Source organism: Coturnix japonica, chromosome 21 (assembly GCF_054131305.1).
Source record: "Coturnix japonica strain WE chromosome 21, WE-NBRP24, whole genome shotgun sequence".
NCBI classification, from domain to species: domain Eukaryota; kingdom Metazoa; phylum Chordata; class Aves; order Galliformes; family Phasianidae; genus Coturnix; species Coturnix japonica.
In genome coordinates this window covers 11233119-11254492 of record NC_140683.1, presented here as the reverse complement: position 1 = coordinate 11254492, position 21374 = coordinate 11233119, and the positions used below count along the sequence as shown (strand labels likewise).

Below are 21374 nucleotides of genomic sequence, written 5' to 3'. Positions count from 1 at the left end.
TCCCTCCACTCTTAAGCCCAGGCTCAGTTTTCTGCCCCATGCATGGCTCTACCCTTCCCTGCTCACCTGGCTTGTACTTGAGGATGAGGTCCCAGATGGCTCTGCGCGCATACGGGTCAACTCCGGCTGTGGGCTCATCCAGGATCACAGCCCGCGACCCACCCACAAAGGCAATGGCCACTGACAGTTTTCTCTTCATGCCCCCTGAGAGGGTCTGCACTAAGGAATGGCGTTTGTTGGAGAGCTCCAGATCCTCAATCATCCTGGGAACAGGGACAGAAGCAGCAGAATGCTGGGGCCAGCCTGTGCCTGCAGGGAGCAGGTCACCACTATTTCCCATGGCTCTTGGCAGTCAGGGCCGCCCAGCTACAACCAAGCTATGAAAGGAACTTATGCCAGCCCAATACCCCAGGTTTCCAAACACACTTGTTGGAGCTGCAGTAGGGGTGATCCCTGCTCCCAGACATCTCCCTGCAAACACAGCCAAGAGAGCAGGACCTGCTTCTGCAAAAGGTGCATATGTGGGCAAAAGGAGCTGGGGGTGCCTACTTGTCCATCTCCTTGCGGATCTCCTCCTCTGCCATGCTCTTGAGTTGTGAGTAGAACCAGAGGTGCTCCTCCACTGTCAGTCTGTCAAAGAGCACGTTGTGCTGCGGACACATGCCCAAGTTTTTCCGGATCTCATCCATCTCTGTCCGGATATCATGACCATAGATGGTAGCGGAGCCCGAGGTTGGTGGAAATAAGCCAGTCAGGATGGACCTGGATGGACGAAGAAAGGAACACAGTGAGGGACCTTGTGTACCTTCCTCTGTCTCCAGCCCCAATCATCAGAGTATCTGCTGGGCCCTGGCAGAGCAGTATCAGTGCAGAGCTTTGCGTTGGCCACTTCTTGCCCTTCTGCACCACTCTTATACCCACACCACCTCCCTCTGGGCACAGCATCAGACATGGAGCCCAGTGATTATGCCCATGTGACACCTTCCCAACTCATCACTGACCAGGACAAAGCCCATGGCTGGAACTCACATGGTGGTGGTCTTGCCTGCACCATTGTGCCCCAGGAAGGACACCACCTGGTTCTCATAGAGGTTGAGGCTCAGCTTGTTCAATGCCAGCTTCTTGTCGGTTTTGTAGACCTTGGTGAGCTTGTCAATGCAGACAACCAAGGGGAGGTGGGTCGGCTCCTCCTCGATGCCCCGTGTCTCCTCTGTCATAGAAGTGGGCCAGTGAGGGGTCAGAGATGCACAGTGCACAGGGTTCCTGGGCTGCCTGGCTGCCACCCCTGCCTGCCAGCTCACCCAGCCTCCTGCTCTCCATGGCACAGGCCTGATCCTCCTCCATGATGCTGAGGCGCGTGGTGCGGGACCAGGGCCATGTCCACTCCCAGGTCTCCACTCGCCCGTTGCCCAGCCAGTAGGACTTCTGGAAGGGGAAGTACCAGGGCCGCGGGAGGCCGAACATGCCTGCAAGCACAACCCTGTGTAGTCAGGGACACCTCTGCAGCATGTGCAAGCAGAAGCTGGCTGAGGGATGGAGCAGAGCTGGGTGCAGGCACAGGGATGAGCAGGGACATCTCTCTGGCTTAGGAACAGCCTTGCAGGATAGTCTGCTGGTGCTCAGGAAAATGCTGCTGGACTGTGCAGTGGAACAAAGCAAAACTGGGCCTTGTCTAATGTTTCAGCTTTACTAGAAAACCAGAGCAGCTAGGATTCCTTGTCAAATTGGCAATGAGAGGGAGTAATGCTCCAATTGTGTATGCCATATTTTGCTCCGGTTGGACAGTAAACTGAAACACATAGAACCACAGACTATCCTGAGTTGTAAGGGACCCACAAGGACCATTGAGTTCAACTCCTGGTTGCACTCAGGACCACACAAAACATAACTGAAGAGCTCCTAGCAAACTGTCAGGGACAAGGAAGTTCCCAGTGGGTGAGAGCAGGTGCCCCCAAGAAGACACAGACAGGGACCACAGAGGCACAATGTGCTGAATCTGGTTGTATCAGGGCTGAGCACAGGCAGGAAACAACAGCACTCCTAGTGCTCCAGTGATGCCCCTGCCCACACATACCTGGGTGCACAGCCTCAATGTACCACGTGAGCACCCCGTACACCACGGCATCAATGATCAGCATCATCATGGACAGCAGGAGGTTGAAGTCATCTCCTTCCACAGGTGACTGGCTGAAGGTGTGCCACTGGATGCCCACACCAGCCACCTCGTACAGCGCAAAGTACTTGGAGCCCAGCCCAAATGCTGTGGTGGACATGAGAGACTGCGGGGAGGAGGAAAGGGCACATCAGCAGGAGCCACATGCCAACTCTGGAGTGAATTCCCATCTGGCTTTGCCCCACCCAAGCCCATGGAGATGCTTCCCACCCTGGGAGTCACCAGACCTGGAGGTGCCTCCAAAGTCCCATGGAGAGACAGTTCACATGGGCACAGATCTGCCTAGGGGTTGGTGGCCCATCGGTGAGATGTGAGATGCCCAGGACCAGTAGCTATGCAGGGGACATAAGGTACCTATGGCAAAGCCTGGGCCAGGCACCTCCTGACAGCTGCACCCAACTCACCGCGATGCACTTCTCAAATGCTGTGATCTTATCATGAGCCACCTCCTCCCGGATGGCCACATACATGTAGGGCACGTAGCTGAGGAAATAGATGATGCCACCACAGGCAGAAGCCAGCTTGGCCTTGGAGTAGAGCACCGACACTAGGAAGCTACAGAGAGGACAGTGTCACATTGCCAGCCTCACTGCAAGGCAGAGGTGACCCTGCAACCCCAAGGAGTGGATTGGACCCAGCACCTCCCTATGATTAGTAATGAGAGGGCCAAGGGTGGAGGAACCCTCCGGCACCCAAACCAGGATCCTGCCCCACCAGGGTACTCCCCACACTGATTCTGTTGGTGTTGAGGTAATAAAGGCAACCCTCAAATTGCCTGGTTGGGGTGTCCCTCCACCAGCCCGTACCACAGGGCTCCCAGCACCCACACCCCAAGGCACAAGGACATTCCGCCAGGGACCTGGCACTGCTGGTGGACCCTGAGCCCAGTGAGGGAGCCTGGCAACTCACCAAAACATGATGGTTGCTACAGCATAGATGGCAAGAAAGAGCCAGATGATGAGGACGTCGCTGTGCATCAGGACCTTGCCATACTTCAGGATGGCGGTGAGTGCTGTGACTGAGATGGAGAGCTGGACAAAGCCGGTGATGAACCAAGCTACCCAATGCACCGCATTGTTCAAGCCCATCATCTTCATCACCTGCAAAGCCGACACTGCTTAGTGACGCTGTCCCCTATCCCACACATCCCCCAGCCCTTCACTCGCAGGGGCTAGGAGAGCTAATGGCAGCACTGAGGAGCCAGGGTCTGGAGGTTCCATTCCCTGCAGGGCTTCTTCCACGGACGCCCAGTAGAACCAGCTCTGCCCAGAGATGAACTGCAGCAGAGCAGGGAGGTGAGATGTGTGCCTGGGGCACCAGGAGTGCAGAGGGAGCTGGGGTCCTGCAAAGGGTAACCCTATCCCAACAGCACCAGGCTGAGTGCCTCAGCACATGGCAGGATGTGCCACAATGGGGCTGCAGGCTGAGCTGGGGTTGGCGCTCTCCTGCAGGCTGCCTTGGCTGCTGAGGGTGGTTCTCTGAGACACTGGCCAGCTCAGCCTGGCACTATGCCTAGCAGCACAATCTTGATGGCTGTAGAGCTCTCCCCTTATCAGGCAGAGCTCTAGGCTGCTGCTGTCTAGGAACTGCTGTTGGATAACATAGGGGGTAACTTGGCAGCAGAGCACAAGTTCCTGTGCCTGGGCTGCCCTGGGCAAACAGGCATGGAAGATAACTGCTCATCCCCAGGGCTCTCCCCCACCATCCCCACCTCTTTCAGGCGATGTTCCTTCTCTGTCACAATATGTTGGATCATCATGGCCACTGAGTAAACCCAGGAGATCACCATGCACAGAGGCATCATATGCTCGATGACGAAGAGAAAGCTGGTGGAGTGTAAGAAGAGAAGAGAGAACTGGAGCCTGGGAAGACCCTGAGGACAAGCTACCAGACAGTGGAGGGGCTCTCCTGCCACCCAGGGACTATTACAGCCCTCAGCAGCTCCTCAGTGACCTGCAAGAGCTACTGCTCCCATCACCATTCAATACGTGAGGAAACTGAGACACAGGAGGGGAAACGTTTCTCAGAGCTCCTCTAATGAGGAACACCTGTGCAGGCCCTCAGGTTCCAGCGGCTGAGCCTGCAGCACGGTGCAGACTGCCCCAGTGCCCTGCCTACCCTGGTGTGGACAGGGCCCCTAGCACCTTCCTGCCCTGCAGGTTTGGGACTTCTCAGTGCTTCATTTAGATCACTGTGCTCAATAACCACTGATAGACCTATGTGCCACCCATTTACCACACTTCTCTTTGTTCTTCCTGAGCATTGCAGCCTCTGAGATGCCCTGCAGCCATGAGTTCCTCATTTGAACTATGAACTGGGGAAAAAATATTTCCCCATTTGTTCGGCTTGGGAGTTCAAGTTACAGCGTAACTGGTTGCTCGCCATCCCCAAGGCATTCACCAGCCTTCCTCAGGCCCCCAGCCTTGTCTCTGTTTCCCAGATGTGTCCTGGCTGATTCAGACTGACTGATGGGAAGAGGGAAGGTCCTGCCCCTGCCCTTCCTTGCCCAGAGAAATGCTACTCACTCATCACGTGTGTAACATGGATATGGGAACATCTGCACATAGTTGCCTGGTTCCACCACATCATGGCCAACAAACGTGTTGATGAGGGCACGCTCCATCATATCTGGGGAGGAGGGGAGGCCAGGCTGAGTGGGCTGCACAGGCAGGGGCTGAGGAGCACGGGTAACCAGTCAGGCAGCTGGGACTCACCCTGGATCCAGACAAAGCCATAGAGGAAATAGAAGCGGCCCCCAGTGTTGGGACCAGGCCGCCAATATGCCCGTCGGATCTCATTGGTCTTCTCGGTGAAGCTGGAATTCTGCCGGATCTTATACATGACATGCGGGGGCAGTGAGCCATCCTTGTTGGTCTGGAAGATCACACCTGTGGGCAGCAGAGAGGCAGAGAGCCTGCTGGCACCAGCCAGCCTGCAGAGATGGGCAGGGACACAGTGGGAGTCAGGATTCAGGGCTCAGCATCTCTCTGCCCAGAGCAAGACAAGGGCTGTGATGGCTGAGGATGGCCCTGGCACAGGATGTGGGGCCACTCTGACTGCAAGCAACCACGGTGAGCCAGGACAGCGGCCAGGATCAAAGGACAGCACAGAGGGACAAAGAGCTGCCATGCTTGACACATTCATTCATCCAGCACACAAATTGAGGCAGCCAACATCCCAGAGCCAGGTCTGGGGCACAGCTTTGGATGTGGTTTCAGGGACCCCTGTATAGGAGCTGGTTCCCAGGGACGCACTGGCAAAGACCGTGACGTTGTCCTGGTAGGCCTGGTTCAGTGTGTAGTTGACGATGCTCTCCTCATCTGGGAAGCCCTTGAAGATATCCACGCTGACCTGGAGGGATGGGACAGCCAGTGAGATCCCGCTGCCTCTCATAGGTCTGGTGGTAGACCCCACACATATGCTATGTTATGCACCATAACAAACGCCTGCACAAGCTCCTTAACCCAAACAGATGGGCACCTGCCATTGAAATCTCCACCCCAAGTTCCTGACCACCATCCCCTCCAGTTCTCCCAGCCTGTAGCCTGAAGGAGGTCTGAGCTCTTGGGCTCCGTAGAGCACAGCGAGGGGTGACAGGTGCTGCTCCAAGTGCCCGTGTGTCCACGGATGGGTGCAGCCTCACCTTGGCCATGAAGTGGACCCAGCCACAGGCAGCATTATCAATGGTGTCCAGCTGCTGGAGCAGGACACTGGCATTGGGCAGGGAGAAGTTGCCATTGAGAAAGCTGTGCAGAAGGTCGTTGTCGGAGACGTTCAGGATTTCTGGGTGCTTGCGGAGGTCAGTGGTGAACTGGAACAGGGCAGAAGAGATGAGAGAGGGAGGTTGGAGCATCCCCCGCCATTCAGTGCTGCCCCCATTGTGGACACAGATGGAACCAACACTTTGCAGTGCTCCTGGAGACAGCAAGACAGCACCCAGTCTGAGCAGGGAGACAGCCTGGTCCTCACCAAGGCAGGCTGGGCACCCAGGAGCACCTCATAGACAGAAGTAGAGGGTACCTGAGGACACAACATCCCCTTTCTGCCCCTGGGACAAGTCAAGGCAGATTCAATCCCAGCAGCATCTACCTGCTGCAGCCAGCGGATGCGTCTCTGCAGCCTGCCCTCCTCCAGGTAGGTCCGGATCTCAGGGGAGATGTTCAGCCACACCTTGGCATAGTGGGTGACGTTACCAACAAAGGCAAAGGTCTCATTGGCCTGCGGGAGAGAGGTAATGCAGCTGGAGGAGGCAGGGCTGCTCACTGCCCTCACTGCTGCAGAGCACCCAGCAGCCATGAGGTCCCTGTCCACCCCACAGGCACTGCCTGACAGCTGCCAGCCTCCTCCTGCTCAGCCCTACCATCACACAGTGCCCGTCTCACTAAGCACATCGGGCAGGGCTGGCACATGGAGATGGACAGGCACCCACTCTGTGCCCTCACCTTCAGGATGACCTTGTCCACTTCAGTACCCACAGGCGCATACAGGATTTTGGGGTTGCTGGTCATAAGATGCACAAGGAGGCCCAGGTTTCGCTGCTCCTTGCTGGTGAAGCCCAGAGAGCTCATGTTGCCCTGCTTCAGTGCCTCAGGTTCAATGGTCCTGTGAACACAGCCCAGGCTGCAAACCCCACACCAGCCCCACACCCCTCACTGAGGGCAGTCCCTGTCCAGGGCTCCCCCAGAATTTCCCCCAGCCATGGCACAAGGACATGGTACAGCACCAACTCCTGCACGCTGTGAGGAGCACCTGGCCTAGGCTGTCCCCTGCTCCCATTCCAATCCCAGGCCTCCTACCGGTTGTTGCCACAGAGGATGGGCTGCAGCCCAGCCCAGAGCTGCACAAAGGCTGAGAACTGCCCCTGGGGGTTGTCACTGCCTGTCGGGTTCCCCCCGGCACCCTCCTCCTCCGTTGTGGTGTTGCTGGAAGTGGCATTTGCACTGGCCCAGCCAGTGCTGTTGGCTGTGGGCAGCGGAGCCTTGGTGGCACAGGCCCCCCTGGGCAGGAGCCTGGCCAGAGCTGAGAGGATGTCCATGTCACGGAGAACCTTCTCTATCTCTACGATGTCTTCCAGGAGCGTGCGGAGCCGGTGCTGGGCTGCTGTGCTGTTCACCTCATCCAGCTGCAGCTATGAGGACAAGCAGACAAGGGGTTACATGTGGCCGGGGCACTGAAGTGGCCCTGCTCACCTGCTGCCAGGGGAAGGGGGCCAAGCGGACCCCAAGTGATGCCATGTCCCCTTTCTTAATTACAGGTTTGAAGCTGCATCCAGGTCTCATCACAGCACATCTGCAGCAATCAGGCAGCAGGAACACAGCCAAATGCTGACAGGGTCTTGCACGGGGACATGTGAGATGTCCATCAAACAAGGATGGATGAGGAGGGGGACCCAGAGACAGCCTTGAGGAGTGCACAGCTCACTGATGGCACTGCCACTCCCAGGGAACCCTGGGTAGACTCTGCACGGACAAGCTGGGAGGATGCTGGGGACACCACGTCCAACAGACGGTGCCAAATTAGGTGCCAGTAAGGGGACATCAGCTGCAGTGCCCCTGGAGCTAGGAGGGCACTCCCAGCAGACCACGGGTCTGGGCAGGGGGTCCAACCCTGCAGGCTAAGGGGTGGCCAAGGCACATATTGAAGTACGTCTCAGAAACCTGGGTTGGCCACAGGTCCCCACACAGCCCCTGGTTAAGGATAAGCAGCTTGGAACAGCCCCGCCCCACCGCCCACCCCATGCCGTGGGGCCACGGATGCTGGGCCCGGCTGGCGCTCACCCTGCTGACAATCTTGGGGGTGTCCACCTGGTCCCGCAGCTCAGCAGCCAGCTGAGCAAAGCGCTCCTCGCGCGCTGCCCGGCTGCCGTTGCACACCAGCACTCGGTACGTCTGCAGCAGCGGCTGCTGGCCGGGAGCCACGCGCAGGAGGCGGCGCAGCATCCCTGATCTCTGCCCACAGGTCAGCTGCTCCAGGACCGGCGCCGTGAAGAGGATGCGCTGCAGAGGGAAGCGTGGCTGAGCTGCTCAGGGCGGTGGGAGCACCACGGCTGTGCCAGCACCACGGAGCGTGGCTGGCTGCGGCTGGCTGCTCACCTCCATCTCAGCAACAAAGGCCTGGGGACTGTAGGAGCCAGTGGGGGCTGCAGCGGCACTGGCGAGGCCCAGGGCCTGGGACAGCAGACGGAGCAATGCCGGCCGCTGCAAGGCTGCAGAGGGGTCACGCAGGGCCCTGTGGACCAGCCCCTCCCGCAGGCTCTTCCAGCCGCTGGGGAGGTTCTTCTGCAATAGGACCAATGGGGTAGAAGGGCACTCCCCAGTGCCCCCTCCATCCCGAGCACATGAAAGCCCCCGCAGCACATATGTCCACAGTGGGGACCATGGGAACATGCAGAACTGGGGGAGAGCCATCCTTGGTATGTCACAGGGCTTTCTCCCCACAGCCAAAGGCACTTGGGGTAATGATTTCCTCCTCCCTTCCTGACAGTGCCATCACCTTTTGCCACAGGACACTGAGGCACAGGTATGAGCCTGCCTTGAGGAATCAGTGGCAGCACCAGGATGGAACCCTGATGGCCCTACTGCCACTCTGGCCACCTGACGGTGCCCCTGCTCGGACAAATAACTTCACACAACCCTGCATGCAAAGCAGAAGGGATGGAGAAGATGAGCTTGTCTCTGCCACATCCCCACATGCTCCTCACCTCCAGCTGTGCCATCTTCTCACTGCGTCCAAACCGATCCCACAGGTCTCGCTCATAAGTGTCATCAGGTGCCAAAGGAGAGGTCCCAAACAGCAGGCGGTACACCTGAGCCAAGGACAGGAACAGGGCTGCTGAGTGTGCTGATAACAGAGAAACCCCACTGCCAGCAGTGCCCCAGCATTGGGTAAATGGGACCACAGGGCAGGACAGCAGGAGTCCCACAGGTCTGGCAGCCAGGGCTCAGTCTGGGCCAGGATGTGCCCACAGGCACTGCAGCACTGAGCTCAGCAAACCCCACACTGTCACTCACCTCCCGCAGGTCAACGCTGGAGCCCAGGAGCAGCTCAGCTGTGCCATTGGGGAGGGACAAGTTCTGTGTGAGAAAGCGGTGCAGCTCCCCCCGATCCTTAGCAGCCCACCCCAGTGTGAAACCAGATCCTGTCAAGGAGCAAAGCAGGGGCTGAGAGCAGTCCATGAGCAGCCAATACGTGGCCCAGCCCCACAAAGGGACATCTCAGAGCCAGCCCTGCCACAAGGGCCTGTGGCCAGGCACTGCCATATCGCTGGGTGCCCACTGCAGGGACTCCCTACTGACCTGCCTGGTTGCTGAAGTGGGTCTCCATGGAGCTGGGCTCACTGCTGCTGAGGGCCTCCAGGCGCCGGCGCAGGGATTCCAGCTCCTCCTCTAGACCTGGGTGCTCTGGGTCAAACAAGTTGCTCTGCTCCACCACCTCAGTGAGGTGCTCCAGGAGCTGTGTCACCCTGCAGGGAGCAGAGTACCATGAGCATCAGGTGTGGGATACGTGCAGCCTCAGGTGCACTGTGCAGCTGCACATCAAATCTGTGCACGTGCCAGGAATGCAGGGGACAGAGCCAGTAATCCCAGGTGTCCCCAGGGTCACCTCCTTCCTCCTCCCCAAATGCTGCCATTGGAAGTGCAGGGAAATGAATGGGCTTAGGTGTCCTCCAACCCCTGAGGACAAGGGACTCTGTACCCAAACACTTCTAAGGTTGTGCACTGCTGCAGCTTCTCGTGCAGAATGCAGTTCAATGTCACCAATGGGAGAACGGGTAAGCCATGCACAGGTGTGCACTCGAGTGTGTGTGTGCATGTGTGCATGTGCATGTACAGGACCAAGAAGAGCATGGCAATGCACGACTCACGTGGAGTTGGAGTACTGCAGGAAGCCAAACTCATCGCGCTGGCCGTCGGGACACAGGGACTGCATGACAGGCAGGATCCCGGCTGAGGTGAGCGGGGCCGCCGTGTAGAAAGCTGGAGCCAGTAAAAGTGTAGAAGAGGCAAGGGAAGGCAGGGGCAGGAAGGAGGAGAGGCAAGGGCAGGCAGGGGCCACCAGGGAGACAGACACTCAGTTCAGAAAGAAGCATACACTGCATCTGGTGAGGCCCAGGGGAAGATTGAGCAGCCAAGCTCAGAAGTCTGCAGCCCATGGATGCTGTCCCACCGGCAGCTCCCTGGGCTGGGGGCAGCTCCTTCCTGCCACCAGGGCCACCCAGCTCCCACCCAACAGCCCGTGCTCCCCTCTGAGTGGCAGTGGCCACCCGACCCCAAGACAACGCTGACTTCTGATGCTTGCTTAGCAGGGTGCTGCCAACCTCCCCCGGCCTCTCAGCTGCTCTTGTTAGTAACCTCAGAAGCACCGCTGGATTTCCAGAGGAAGAGAAGGAGGAAGAATACAACAGGAAAGAATTGACCCCCAGAGCTTCCCAGGTCCCACAGGCCCTCTTGAGACCGATCGTCCTCCCCACCCGGCTGCCCCGATGTGTGACTGCTGGAGATGAGAAATGGAGACACGGTAAAGGGGGAGATGGAGAAAACAAGGAGCAGCAAGGAGACAGCAAACAAGAACCCTGGCCAGGGCTGAGTTCTCACCAGCCACAGCCTTCCCCAGCCCCTCCTGAGGGGAACCCAGGGTGATCACTGGGCAGCACCTGGCAGGGACAGGGGTCATGCAAGAGGGGTGAGTCCCAGCCCCAGTGCCCCAGATAGAGGCAGATCAGTGTGGTTAGCACAGCCATGACAGGAGGGCTGGTGAAGATGGGCTTGTGTGCACGGACAGGGCCAGTTCAGGGCAAATGGGGCCGGGCAGAGCATGGAGCCACAGGCTGGATATGCCCCATGGTAGCAGCCATGCCACGGAGAGGTGACAACAGCATCACTCACGTGGCATCCCACTGTCCTTATGGCTCCTTCCAACAGTGCCATGTCCCAGCTCTATCTCAGAGCTTAGAGGCTGAAACAGGGACCTGGTGGCAGGGGACTACAGCTGCCTGCAGCCTGGATGCTTTGGGGGTGAGCACAGACACAGCTGAGCAACCAAAAGTTGCATTGGAGTCTGCAGGCAGCAGGGTTTGCCCAAAAAGAGATGGGGGAAGGATGTGCCTGGTCTGGGAAGCCCTGTGCAGCCCAGCCTACCAGGGTCACGGCTGCCAGTGGCCGCAAGTGCCCTCTGAACACAGCCTCAGTCTGGGCCAGTAACAAAAACCCACTGCAGGCAGCAGCAGAAGGGTTCTGGGCACAGCAGCTCAAGCTCATCTTTACCAGCCAGGGAAAGAAGGCAACAGGTTTATAGAGGTGCTATTAGACCAGAGTGAGCTGATCCTAATCGGGCCCTGTCTCCCCAAAACTCCTGGCTGGCAAAGGCAGGGGAGGGGTAGAGGCACCCACCCATCCAACCAACTTACAGACTGGAGCATGCAGCAGAGGCATGGAGGGCAGGCAGGCAGGGATGATGGTGGGAAAGAAAAAGAAAACATGAGAGAAAAAGAAAGAAAAAACGAACCAAAAAACACAACACAGAGTGCACATCAGCACTGGGGCAGGAACCAAGGCAGCACCCATCACTGCCCTCCACTGGGATTTCCCTTGCTGGCAGGTGCTGAAACAAAGGCTCACACTTGGTCATGCAGGAACACAGACACCAGCTCCTGGCACCTCCGCCTGGCCCCGCTGTGCCCCCCGGCAGCCAACTCCAAGCATCTTGCTGCCACACAGTCCTCCTCCTGGTGGCATGGCCCCATGACCTCCAGCTGCACACCTCCAGGGCACCTTGAGTTCCTGCCCCATCCATTGCTGGCTTTGCCTCAGCCTGGCAAGCCTCTGAACCTCCACAGCTGTGTGCAGGGCTACATGCAGAGCACAGCCCCTGCCCCCCCCCAGAATTCCCCCAGCTGCTCCCTCAGAACTCAGGGCACTGCAGCTGTCCTGGCACCACCCAGCTCCAGCACCCCTCTACCTGCAGAAGTGCCTCCAGGCAGAGACAAAAAAAGCCCTGCTCATGGCATCTGGAGGCTGCTTCACCCCCTGGTTGGGAATGCCTCTAATCCCACCATTCTGGTATGCAGCTCCTCCTCTACACTGCCCCCCCAAAAGTTTCAAGGGGTCCCTGCCAGCTGTCAGCATCCTCCTCAGAACAGCTCCCCAGTGTCCCCATCCTTCCCCCAGGTGTGGATGCTCTGGGCACCACCTGTTCACACGCACCTTCCTTCACAGGGATGGTCGGCTTCTTCTGCCTCAGCCCCAGAAGGATGAAGAAGAGCACCAGCGGGATGAAGATCTCGAAGGCCAGCACCCACTGCAGATGACACAAAGCAGGTGGACCGTGATGCTCATGGCCAGGACCCCATTGCCAGGGAGGAATATGGGCATCACCAGGTTGACAGTCCTGGGGACACCCCCTGCTTGTGCCCCAGTGCAGTACAGCACTATGCCCATGTCCTGCACCACAGCTCTGCCAGAGATGAACAGGGCTACACGCACCTGTACTTCTCCAACTGCCCACCCCATCCTGCCAGGGGCACCACAGGGTAGTAGCACATTGGGCTGGTGGGCCCCTGGTAGATGGAGCACAGACCCTGATGGGCGATCACAACTGGGAAGACAGCTCAGTACCTGTAAAGAGCCACAAACACCTTCCTGGCAATACCCTGCCAGCCAGCAGCTGGCATGACATGGCATCCTCACGTTCCTGCTGGGTCCCCTTGGATGACCTGGTGTGTCCAAAGTGCCCCTACCCCATACAATAGCTCTACCCATGGCCAGCTGGGTTCAATGGGGCCCCCAACCCCATCCCGGTGGCAGGACCAAGGCAGGGAACAGGCCTTGATGCTGTTGGGGTGAGGAGGCACCCAGTCAGGAGCTGCAACCATCTCCAGGTGTGACTGGGGCAGTGCAGGGGGTCCCCTCTGTGCCCTCGCAGAAGGCAACAGCTGGGCAGGATTTCCACCAGCAGCATATGGTGAATCACAGCAAATCCTCAGGAATCCCTGACCCCAATAGCACAAGCATCCCAGGCTGGGCTCTGTGCCCAGAGGCCCTGGGGAAAGGCACCAACACCTTCAGCTGTCCGCAGATGCAGGCACAGCTACTGCTGGTTTGCACCAGGAGTACTGAGACCACACCGCAGCACTACTGCTGCTCTGCACTGCAAGCACAACAGGAAACACCACATCTAAGGGAACTGAGACACAGCATGAGGTAAGCCAACCTCCACCTACTCCAGGACTGGACCAGACCCCAGGTGACCTATGCAGAAAGAGCAACCTCACATCATGACTTAGGGCTGGGGTCAGATTTGCTGGAGAGCAGCAAAGCCCTGCCATGCTCAGCCCTGGCCATGCCAGCTGGGTCACAGCCAGGGTCAGGGGATCCCTGTTTGTGCAGTAACCCTGGTCCCATGCACCATTCCTACTGTCACCGTCCCTGTGCTGGAGGCTGGCAGGGGCATCCTGACCTGCCCTGCCCATGGTCCAGCTGCCACAGGCTGCCTGCAGCCCTCCCTGCCTGTTGCCTGTTTACCAGGCACACAATGGCATCTCTGTGTGCAGATGGGTGCGGGTCCGTTCCTGCGCCGCCCCCCCAGCACCCTGCACTGGGCCCGTACCAGGCGGGGCTCCTTTGGAGACTGGTCCTTGTTGGCAAAAGGAGGGGCCTGTTTGTTGTGTGTTTTAAAGCAGGTCGTTGACCTCCTGCTCAGCTCCTTCCCTGGATCAAACCAGAAATGGGTCTGGGCAGCAAAGCCCACCCTCATCCCTGTCCCAGCAGCAGGCATTCACTCAGGGGGCAGGGGCCTGCTTACAGGAAGGGCACTGCTCCAGCACAGCCTCAGTCTGTGCTAAGGGGAGGCAGCCAGCAGGGCCACCTGCCACTGGTCACCACCTATGGGCATGGGACACTGCGGGGCAGAGGGAGAGCACATCATATGGGGACTGCCCAGGTGCTGGGCACCAGGGGAAAGGGTTTGCTTGACCTCTGCCCCGGGGAGCAGGAAGGCAGCAATGTCCTGCTGTCCAGCTTTTATGGCTGAAGAAAACATTTTGATGGCACCAAACTTTAATCACCATGTTGCCAAATGCTGACTGACTGCAAACACAATTATAGTTGACATCAAGATGTAATCCTTGTGAGATGGGTATCGCAGAGCTCAGCACCCCCAGGGCAAAACCACAGCCCCCAGGAGGGGGTGGTGACCCACAGGGATGCTGCCTGGCACTGCCGCGCCTACCCAGCACCAGCTGCAAACAAAAAGGGGGCAAAGAGCACCCTGCGTCAATGCAGGGCCCAGCCCAGTGATCCCTGGCCAGGGCTGATGTCAGCTCCCACCCAGTGCTGGGACGGCTTCTGGGAGCTGGTGGCAGAAGCAGGGTGCCATAGTCTGATAGAGCATTGTATCCTTTTTCTGAGGGCATCGAGGTCATCCTACTTGTTCACACACAGAAGGACTTTTCAGGACAATTCCCCTGTGCAGTGGGATGCTTCCCAGCCCTTCAGCAAGGAACAGAGAAGCACACACTCCCCAGGTCAGCTCTGCCCTGCACCCTGGGGACCCTGCTGACACTGGAGACAAGCTGCAGTGTCCAGAACCTCATCTTCTGTTCACCACTCCCCCAGGAGTCCTATGCAACCTGCGCTTTCAAATAAGATGTCAAATAATATCCAACAGAGCCCTCCATCACTGGCACTTCAAAGCCACTAACTCTTCTGGCAGCTGCATTCCTGTCCCAACCACATTTGCAGAAAGCAGCCAGGAAAGGCTGCCAATCACCCTCAGCTTTACCCTGGGTGTCCAGGGTAACTTGAGTTCACCTGTTCATTTTACACCCCATGTAGGTTTAATTAACCATTGAGAGTTATCTGAGAGCCCATCCCTCAACAAGATGCATGCAGCTCTGCTCCCCATTCCAGCAGAATGGAGGCACCTCTCCAGCCCGCACCGCCTGGGGCTGCTGAACCACCCCCTGCACTGCAGAATGGTGCCCACGCTGCGGGTCCAGATGTTACCAGAAAGGAGCAGGCACTGTACTTCAAGGCACACACAGCAGCAGGGCAGTGCCACGTACCAGCTGCCAGCAGGGCAAAGCCACTGGCATCATGCTGCCTTCATGAGAGCCGTGGGAGCCCAGCCACTCCCCCCTTTGTAGCCAGGGAGGGGTCCCGTTCTCAGCCCCATCCTGCTCCAACACCCTGCAGGGGCCACTCACCTCCACGTGACATCACAGGCTCAGTGCAGGGCACTCAGGAGGCTGGTAGCTCTGTGAGATGTCTGCTTCCAGACGGGGCCCAGACCCCAGCAGGGCATCTCAGCCAGGTGCCAGCTGCAGGCACCCGCAGACCTGCTGAGGTTATTGGCACAGGATGTAATGTTACCCCGGCCAACCAGCACCAGGCAGCCCTGCTCAATGCTGCACTCTTGCATTGCCAGCCTAGTTGGGGGGCTGCAGGGGCACAGGGATGCCCAAAGGGTGCACTTATCCTCAGACCATAAAACCTGGCAGCATGCAGGGCAGCCAGTGGGAGCTGAGTGCCCTGCAGCCCAGGCTATTACACACGGTGACCAGGTAGCCCCCAGCTGTGCGGGGCAAGGAGAGGGATGACTCAGCCATAGGACATCACCCTCAGCCACGCACAGGGCTGCCCAGGCAGACACCTGCAGGCAGCGCGGCCTCACCCGGCCCTGCCCACACGCACTGCCCTGCGGGTACCGGGATGGTTAAGGAGGCCAGCAGGATCGGCCTGCACGGCACTCGGCGTTCGGGAGGGAGGAAAAGTGAGCATTATCAGTCGAGAGCAGCAGTTCGCTACCCTCCCCCAGCCTCTAAAAATAACCGGCTCCCCGCACCCATCCCCGGCCAGCCCTGCATGCGCGCCGGGCCGCGGGGACCTCTGCACCGTGAGGAGCGAGCAGGGCTGGGGGAGGGAAGGGCTGTCCGCTGGCATCGCGCCTCCCCGCACACACGGAGCCCGACACCCCCTCCTCCCATCACGCCGTCCCCTGCACGCGCAGGCCGACGAGGCTACGGAAGGGTTAATCCGGTTCCCAGAGCCCGGCGCACTGCGCGCACCGCAATGGGTGGCTGGACGGACGGACGCCCGGCAGCGCGGTGCCGGTGACCCCCGGGGCAGGTAGCGAGGAATCCGCACCGCCCTGGGATACTGAGGAGGGCCCGAGGGGCCCGCAGAGCCCCGCGCCGCTCCGCCCGGTGCGGGCAGGGAAACCGCAGCCCCGACCCACGTACGGTTTGGGATCCTATTTATAGCGCTCGGAAAGGCGCTCAGCCCCGAGACGCGGCCCGGAGGCGCAGCCCGCGGGCGCCCAGCGCAGCCGGCACGGGCCGAGGTGGGGGCGGACGCTGCGCACGGTGGGACCCGGGGAGGGCCGAGCAGCCAACTGTTGCTGCTGAGCCGCGCCCCCGGGCTGCGGGTGCGAGGGACGAGCCTCGGCCGCACCGTTCGTACGCGGATGGCGTCCGCGCTCCTTTTTCTCCGGCCCCCGAGGCGAGCAGACGTCGCTAGATCTCCGCATCCAGCGCCCCATGAATTATTCATCTCCTGAGCCCGACCAAGAAGAAGAGAAGGTACCCCGAGGAGTCAAAGGGAGCGGCGAGCCCAGGACGGCCCTGCCCGCCGCACGGCCGGCACAGATGCGCAGCGACCCGCGGCACCGGGAGGGAATCCTCCGCCGGCGACGGGCTGCGCTCACCGCGCGGATCGACCCGCACGGCCCCGCTGCCCCGAGCCGGCCCGGGCGCATCCGCGGGGAGACCCTCCGGGCCGGGGGCCGCGGTTCTCCCCCGCCCGCTCCCGCAGCGGGCCCCGCCGCGCCGCACGGCCCCCGGCTCACCGGGCTGCGCCGCTTCAGCGTCACGTTCTTCCAGAGCAGGAGATGGAGCTGGTGCAGGAACCCCATGGCCGCGCTGGCCCCGCCGCGGAGGCAGCCCCGCTCCGCTCCGATCGGCGCCGCGGCTCAGCCACCCCCCACCGCCATGCCCGCCGCCTTTGTCCGCAGCAACCCAAGCTCGGTTCGGTTCGGCTGGCGGGGCTGGCAGCAGGCGCCCGTCCCCGCCGTCCCAGGCCCGGCCCCGCACGGCACCGCCTCCGACCTGCGCTGCCGCCCCTTAAAGGCACCGCCGGGACTCCGCTGCGGCGGCCGCGGGGCAGAGCTGCGCAGTGACGCACCTCGCGGCCGCGCTGCGGGATGCGCCGCCCCGGTACCGGCGTCCGCCCCGGAGGCGATGAGAGGCGTGCGGGCGCCAGCGGCCTCTGCTCCTCTCTCCGTCGGGGAGCACAGTTACAGCCCGGTTGTGTTGGAGGGACCTTAAAGCCCCCAACCCCACCCCTGCGGGGGCTGCCTGCCTCCCAGCTCAGGCTGCCCAGGGCTCATCCGCGGCCTTGGGCGCCTCCATCGGTGGGCACGCGCAGCTCTGGGCAGCGGTGGCGGTGGATCGTGGCACCGCAGACCCTGCTGAGCCCGTAGCAGTCACGGCACGCATCCTCACCCCGAGCAGTGCCCGGGACAGCGCTCTTCCTCGGTATAGCCCGGGAACCCGGTTATTGGCAGATTCACGTGGACCCGTCTCCTCCCGGTGGTTGCTTTTGTCTCACGGCAGCGACCCTCTTCCTTCCTCAGCCTCACTGCTCCCCCTCCATTCCCCTGCTCCCCTTCCCCTCTTGCCTTATGTCCCCCCATCCCGATCCCACGCTGCTGCCAGGGCCAAGGGCAGCGCAGTGAGTGCATCGCCTGCCCGCCTCCGAGTTGTGTTGCTAAGGGCAACGGTGTTGCAGGCTTTGCTCCGGAGCAGCTGCACCACAAAAGCTTCCCTTGTCCTGCCACAAAGTGCCATTATTCCAAAAACTTCTGGGCAAAACCTTTCTGGCATCTTTGCCAGGCAAGTGCCACCTCCCGTCGGGGCTCAGGTCGGGGCAGCCTCGGGCAGGCAGTGCCAAGTATCTGGGCTGGCAGTTAGGGAGGAGAAGAAACACAGAAAGGAGGGTTGACAAAGGTAGCAGGAAACAGGGTACGTGTCTGAGAGAGAAAAACACCCAACCCCAGTGCTGCAGTTGGCAACAGAGGTCTCTGAGGGCAGCACTGAAACCACAGAGCCCCGAAACGCCCCAGCACAGCCCTGTGCCCAGCCTGGTGCCAGCTGCTGCCTGCAGTGCCCTCTGGTGCTCCACCAACACTGTGGGTCTGGAAGGCAGCGCCACCAGCCCAGGGCTGGAAAGGAACAAAGGTACGATGGGGGCATCCCATTTTGGCCACAGGTGCCATGCCTGGCAGCAGAGAGGAGCTGCTGGTGCCACTTTAGCTGACAGTTTCAAAATGAGTCACTGTGAGCCAAAATCAGGCTGGCATCCTGTTTTCAACACAACTGCAGGGTGGCACACTGGGTTGGCTGAGGGCAGGGCCGCACCCAATCTCAGCACAGGCACAGACCCAGCGTTCACACCTGGGCTGCTTCTCAGCACTCACCAGGGGGGCATCAGCCCCGGCCTAACCAGGGTCTGGGTGGTCCTGCTTGCAGTGCCAGGCTGAGATGCTGCGGTCATTTGTGCCCCGCTCAGCTCTGCAGTGGGCTGAAGCAAACACAGAGGCAGCAGCAGGTTTCAGTCCAAGCTGAAGGAGCATCTCACTGTTTTGTCAGACCAGGCTGTGTGTGTCTCCCTGCTGTTGCCTCCTCAGTGTCACCTTATGCCCCCTCCCTGTCCCCTGGTGCCCCGCTGCTGTGGGGTGGGGGTAGAGGGCGTGCAAGGGGTGGGAGAGCTAGAGACCACAGGCTGTAGGCATGGAGCTCAACCCTGTCTGCTTGAAGGCACCCCTGGTGCAGGGACATGGGGACACTGTACAAACCCCAGATCAGGGACAGGTACAAGGGAAAGCTGAAGCTAATCCGGGGCTGACTAGCAGCAGGGATAGGAAAGGTGCTCAACAGAAGTATTCTTTGTTCTTAGCTTCAAGGCTGACTCATCAGAAACCACTTCGGAGAATTGAAACCCTATGAAGGGTCAAATGCCTCTTCTGCAAAGATCCCCTGGAGCCACAGCCGTGCCAAGGAGCCCAGGGGAAGCGGGAGGGCATGAGGCAGGACACCTGGGCACAGGGAGCTGTGAGCATCCACCAGGCTGCCAGCACAGCGCCTGGGGCAGAAGGATCCCGTCTGGCACAGGCACACATCTGGCCACGGGCATTCACTCATCCAAGGTTGATATTGCCACCCGTTCTGCATAGGGGAAGTGATCAGAGTTCTGACACCAGGAAGGATCTGCTGAGAGGCAGTTGCACAGCAAAACCACAGAAAAGAGGAAGCCCTCGAGTACTTCAGGCCAGAGCCAGCAGCTGCCCGCAGCACCCACACTGCTGTCACCCTCTACGCTGTGCCACGGTCCCTTCCATGGTAAGTCTGCAGACTTTTGATTTTTTGCATGAGGGACTTTTCCCTGGGGCAGGTGCTGTGGGCACACAGGGGTCAGGCTCACCGGGCTCCCAATACTCTGCTATGCTCAAACCCTACAGGGTTTGGGTGGAGGGAGCAAAGTCCTCCTCCAACCCTACCAGCCCCATGTCTCCCCTCTGCCTTGTGCCCCCCAGCTGGGTGGCTGAGCTGACAGCTCTCACAGGCCTCTTCTCTGTCCAGGGAGAGCATGTCCTGGGAGCTGCTGCTGCTGCTGCGGTGGATGTGGGGCCGGCCCAGTGTGAAAGCAGCAGTTACTGCAGGGCTGTTGGTCACTGCACTATGGCACCTGAAGTGCTTCATCCACTCATCCAGCAGCTCTGATGAAGCCTTCAAGCACATGAAGGCACTGACAGTCCTGGTGTGGGAGTGGCCCTCAAAGCAGGTCCCAGACTTCAGCAGGGATGTCTGTCTTGAGCAGTACGGCATTGCAGGCTGCAGGCTCAGCACAGAGCGGCGGCTCCTGAGCCAGGCTGACGTGGTGGTTTTCCTTCACACCACCCTCCCGCGGGGCCGGGACAAGCTGCCCCGAGACAGACCGCATGGGCAGAGCTGGGTCTGGGTGTCCCTGGAGTCCCCCACCAACACAAGAGCATTAGCAGGATGGAACCATACCTTCAACTGGGTGATGACCTACAGACGGGACTCGGACATCTTCATGCCCTATGGCAAGCTGGTGCCCAACCAGTCAGCCACTGTGAGCATCCCCACAAAGACTGACTTGGTGTCCTGGGTCATTAGCAACTATCACAGGACTCAGAAAAGAGCTGAGGTGTATAAGAACCTGTCCAGGTATCTCCACGTGAACATCTATGGGAAAGCAGCCAAGAAGCCGCTTTGCAAGGACTGCCTTTTGCCCACAACATCCAAGTCCAAGTTCTACCTGGCCTTTGAAAACTCCATCCACCAGGACTACATCACTGAGAAGCTCTGGAGGAACTCTCTGCTGGCCGGCACTGTGCCGGTGGTGCTGGGCCCCCCCCGGGCCAACTATGAGCAGTTCATCCCTGCAGACTCATTCATCCATGTCGATGACTTCAGTTCCCTGGCAGACTTGGCCACCTTCCTAAAGACCATGAACTCCAGCCGCTACCGGCAGTTCTTTGCGTGGCAGAAGGGGTACAGCGTGAAGCTCTACACAGACTGGAGGGAGCGCATCTGCACCATCTGTGCCACATACCCCCGCCTGCCCCAGGGCCGCCTCTATCCCAACCTGCAGGGCTGGTTCAACACCTAGCACAGGGCTGGTTCAACACCTAGCACAGGGCTGGTTCAACACCTAGCACAGGGCTGGTTCAACATCTAGCACAGTGCTGGCGCTGGGTGCATCTGGATGGCAGAGAGCAGTCCTAGAGTACAGGATGCCAGGCAGGGAGGATGTGGGACCTCTCATCCTGGCCCTGCCATTGCCACACTGTGACCTTGAGCAACACCGCGTGACTGAACTTCCTGCACACCACAACCACCCCCATACTGACCCACCTCGCCGCGGTGCTGCTGCAACCACAGGCTGCTTTGGAAATAAACAGCACAGATTTCCTGAGGCTCTGCCCATCTTTCAGGGCCTGGGCAGGGCTGAGGGCAGGCAGGGGCTCTAGGAGCCCCCAGACAGGGCTCCCCAGCCTCCCTTTCCCCCTATGCCCTGCAGTTGCTCTGTGCTCCCATTATCTGAGCATTGAGTCAACAGTGGCAGAAGCTCCGCGGTGTCACTTCTAGCTTGGTGGGGGAGCCTACCACTCCTGTCCATCGAGG

General features: G+C 59.8%; 2 protein-coding genes across 8 annotated transcripts in view; one reads left to right on the top strand and one right to left on the bottom strand.

The window, feature by feature from the left end:
• Positions 1 to 17347, bottom strand: part of ABCA2 (ATP binding cassette subfamily A member 2) — a 30652-nt gene extending 13305 nt beyond the window's left edge. For 4 of the 7 annotated variants that reach the window (XM_015878718.3, XM_085521630.1, XM_015878722.3 and 1 more), the window contains exons 1-23: positions 17015 to 17347; positions 12376 to 12469; positions 10038 to 10149; positions 9469 to 9635; positions 9184 to 9311; positions 8874 to 8978; positions 8266 to 8451; positions 7951 to 8169; positions 6970 to 7301; positions 6616 to 6775; positions 6263 to 6391; positions 5817 to 5984; positions 5428 to 5524; positions 4888 to 5061; positions 4699 to 4801; positions 3885 to 3999; positions 3083 to 3273; positions 2578 to 2728; positions 2075 to 2279; positions 1302 to 1466; positions 1030 to 1210; positions 550 to 762; positions 67 to 263 (exon numbers count right to left, since the gene is read on the bottom strand). In XM_015878718.3, coding sequence (XP_015734204.2) covers positions 67 to 263; positions 550 to 762; positions 1030 to 1210; positions 1302 to 1466; positions 2075 to 2279; positions 2578 to 2728; positions 3083 to 3273; positions 3885 to 3999; positions 4699 to 4801; positions 4888 to 5061; positions 5428 to 5524; positions 5817 to 5984; positions 6263 to 6391; positions 6616 to 6775; positions 6970 to 7301; positions 7951 to 8169; positions 8266 to 8451; positions 8874 to 8978; positions 9184 to 9311; positions 9469 to 9635; positions 10038 to 10149; positions 12376 to 12469; positions 17015 to 17080 — 3658 coding nt within the window. In that variant the 5' untranslated portion in view covers positions 17081 to 17347. Of the gene's footprint in view, positions 1 to 66; positions 264 to 549; positions 763 to 1029; positions 1211 to 1301; positions 1467 to 2074; positions 2280 to 2577; positions 2729 to 3082; positions 3274 to 3884; positions 4000 to 4698; positions 4802 to 4887; positions 5062 to 5427; positions 5525 to 5816; positions 5985 to 6262; positions 6392 to 6615; positions 6776 to 6969; positions 7302 to 7425; positions 7547 to 7950; positions 8170 to 8265; positions 8452 to 8873; positions 8979 to 9183; positions 9312 to 9468; positions 9636 to 10037; positions 10150 to 12375; positions 12470 to 17014 lie in introns of those variants that run through there. The other 3 variants (XM_085521632.1, XM_085521633.1, XM_085521634.1) reach the window with 3 other exon arrangements.
• Positions 17348 to 19122: 1775 nt separating this feature from the next.
• FUT7 (fucosyltransferase 7) lies at positions 19123 to 21165 on the top strand. The gene is made up of 2 exons (XM_015878724.3): positions 19123 to 19565; positions 19806 to 21165. Exon 2 carries the CDS (start codon positions 19813 to 19815, stop codon positions 20857 to 20859), a length of 1047 nt encoding a protein of 348 aa, XP_015734210.2. The 5' UTR covers positions 19123 to 19565; positions 19806 to 19812; the 3' UTR covers positions 20860 to 21165.
• The last annotated feature ends 209 nt before the right edge of the window (positions 21166 to 21374 follow it).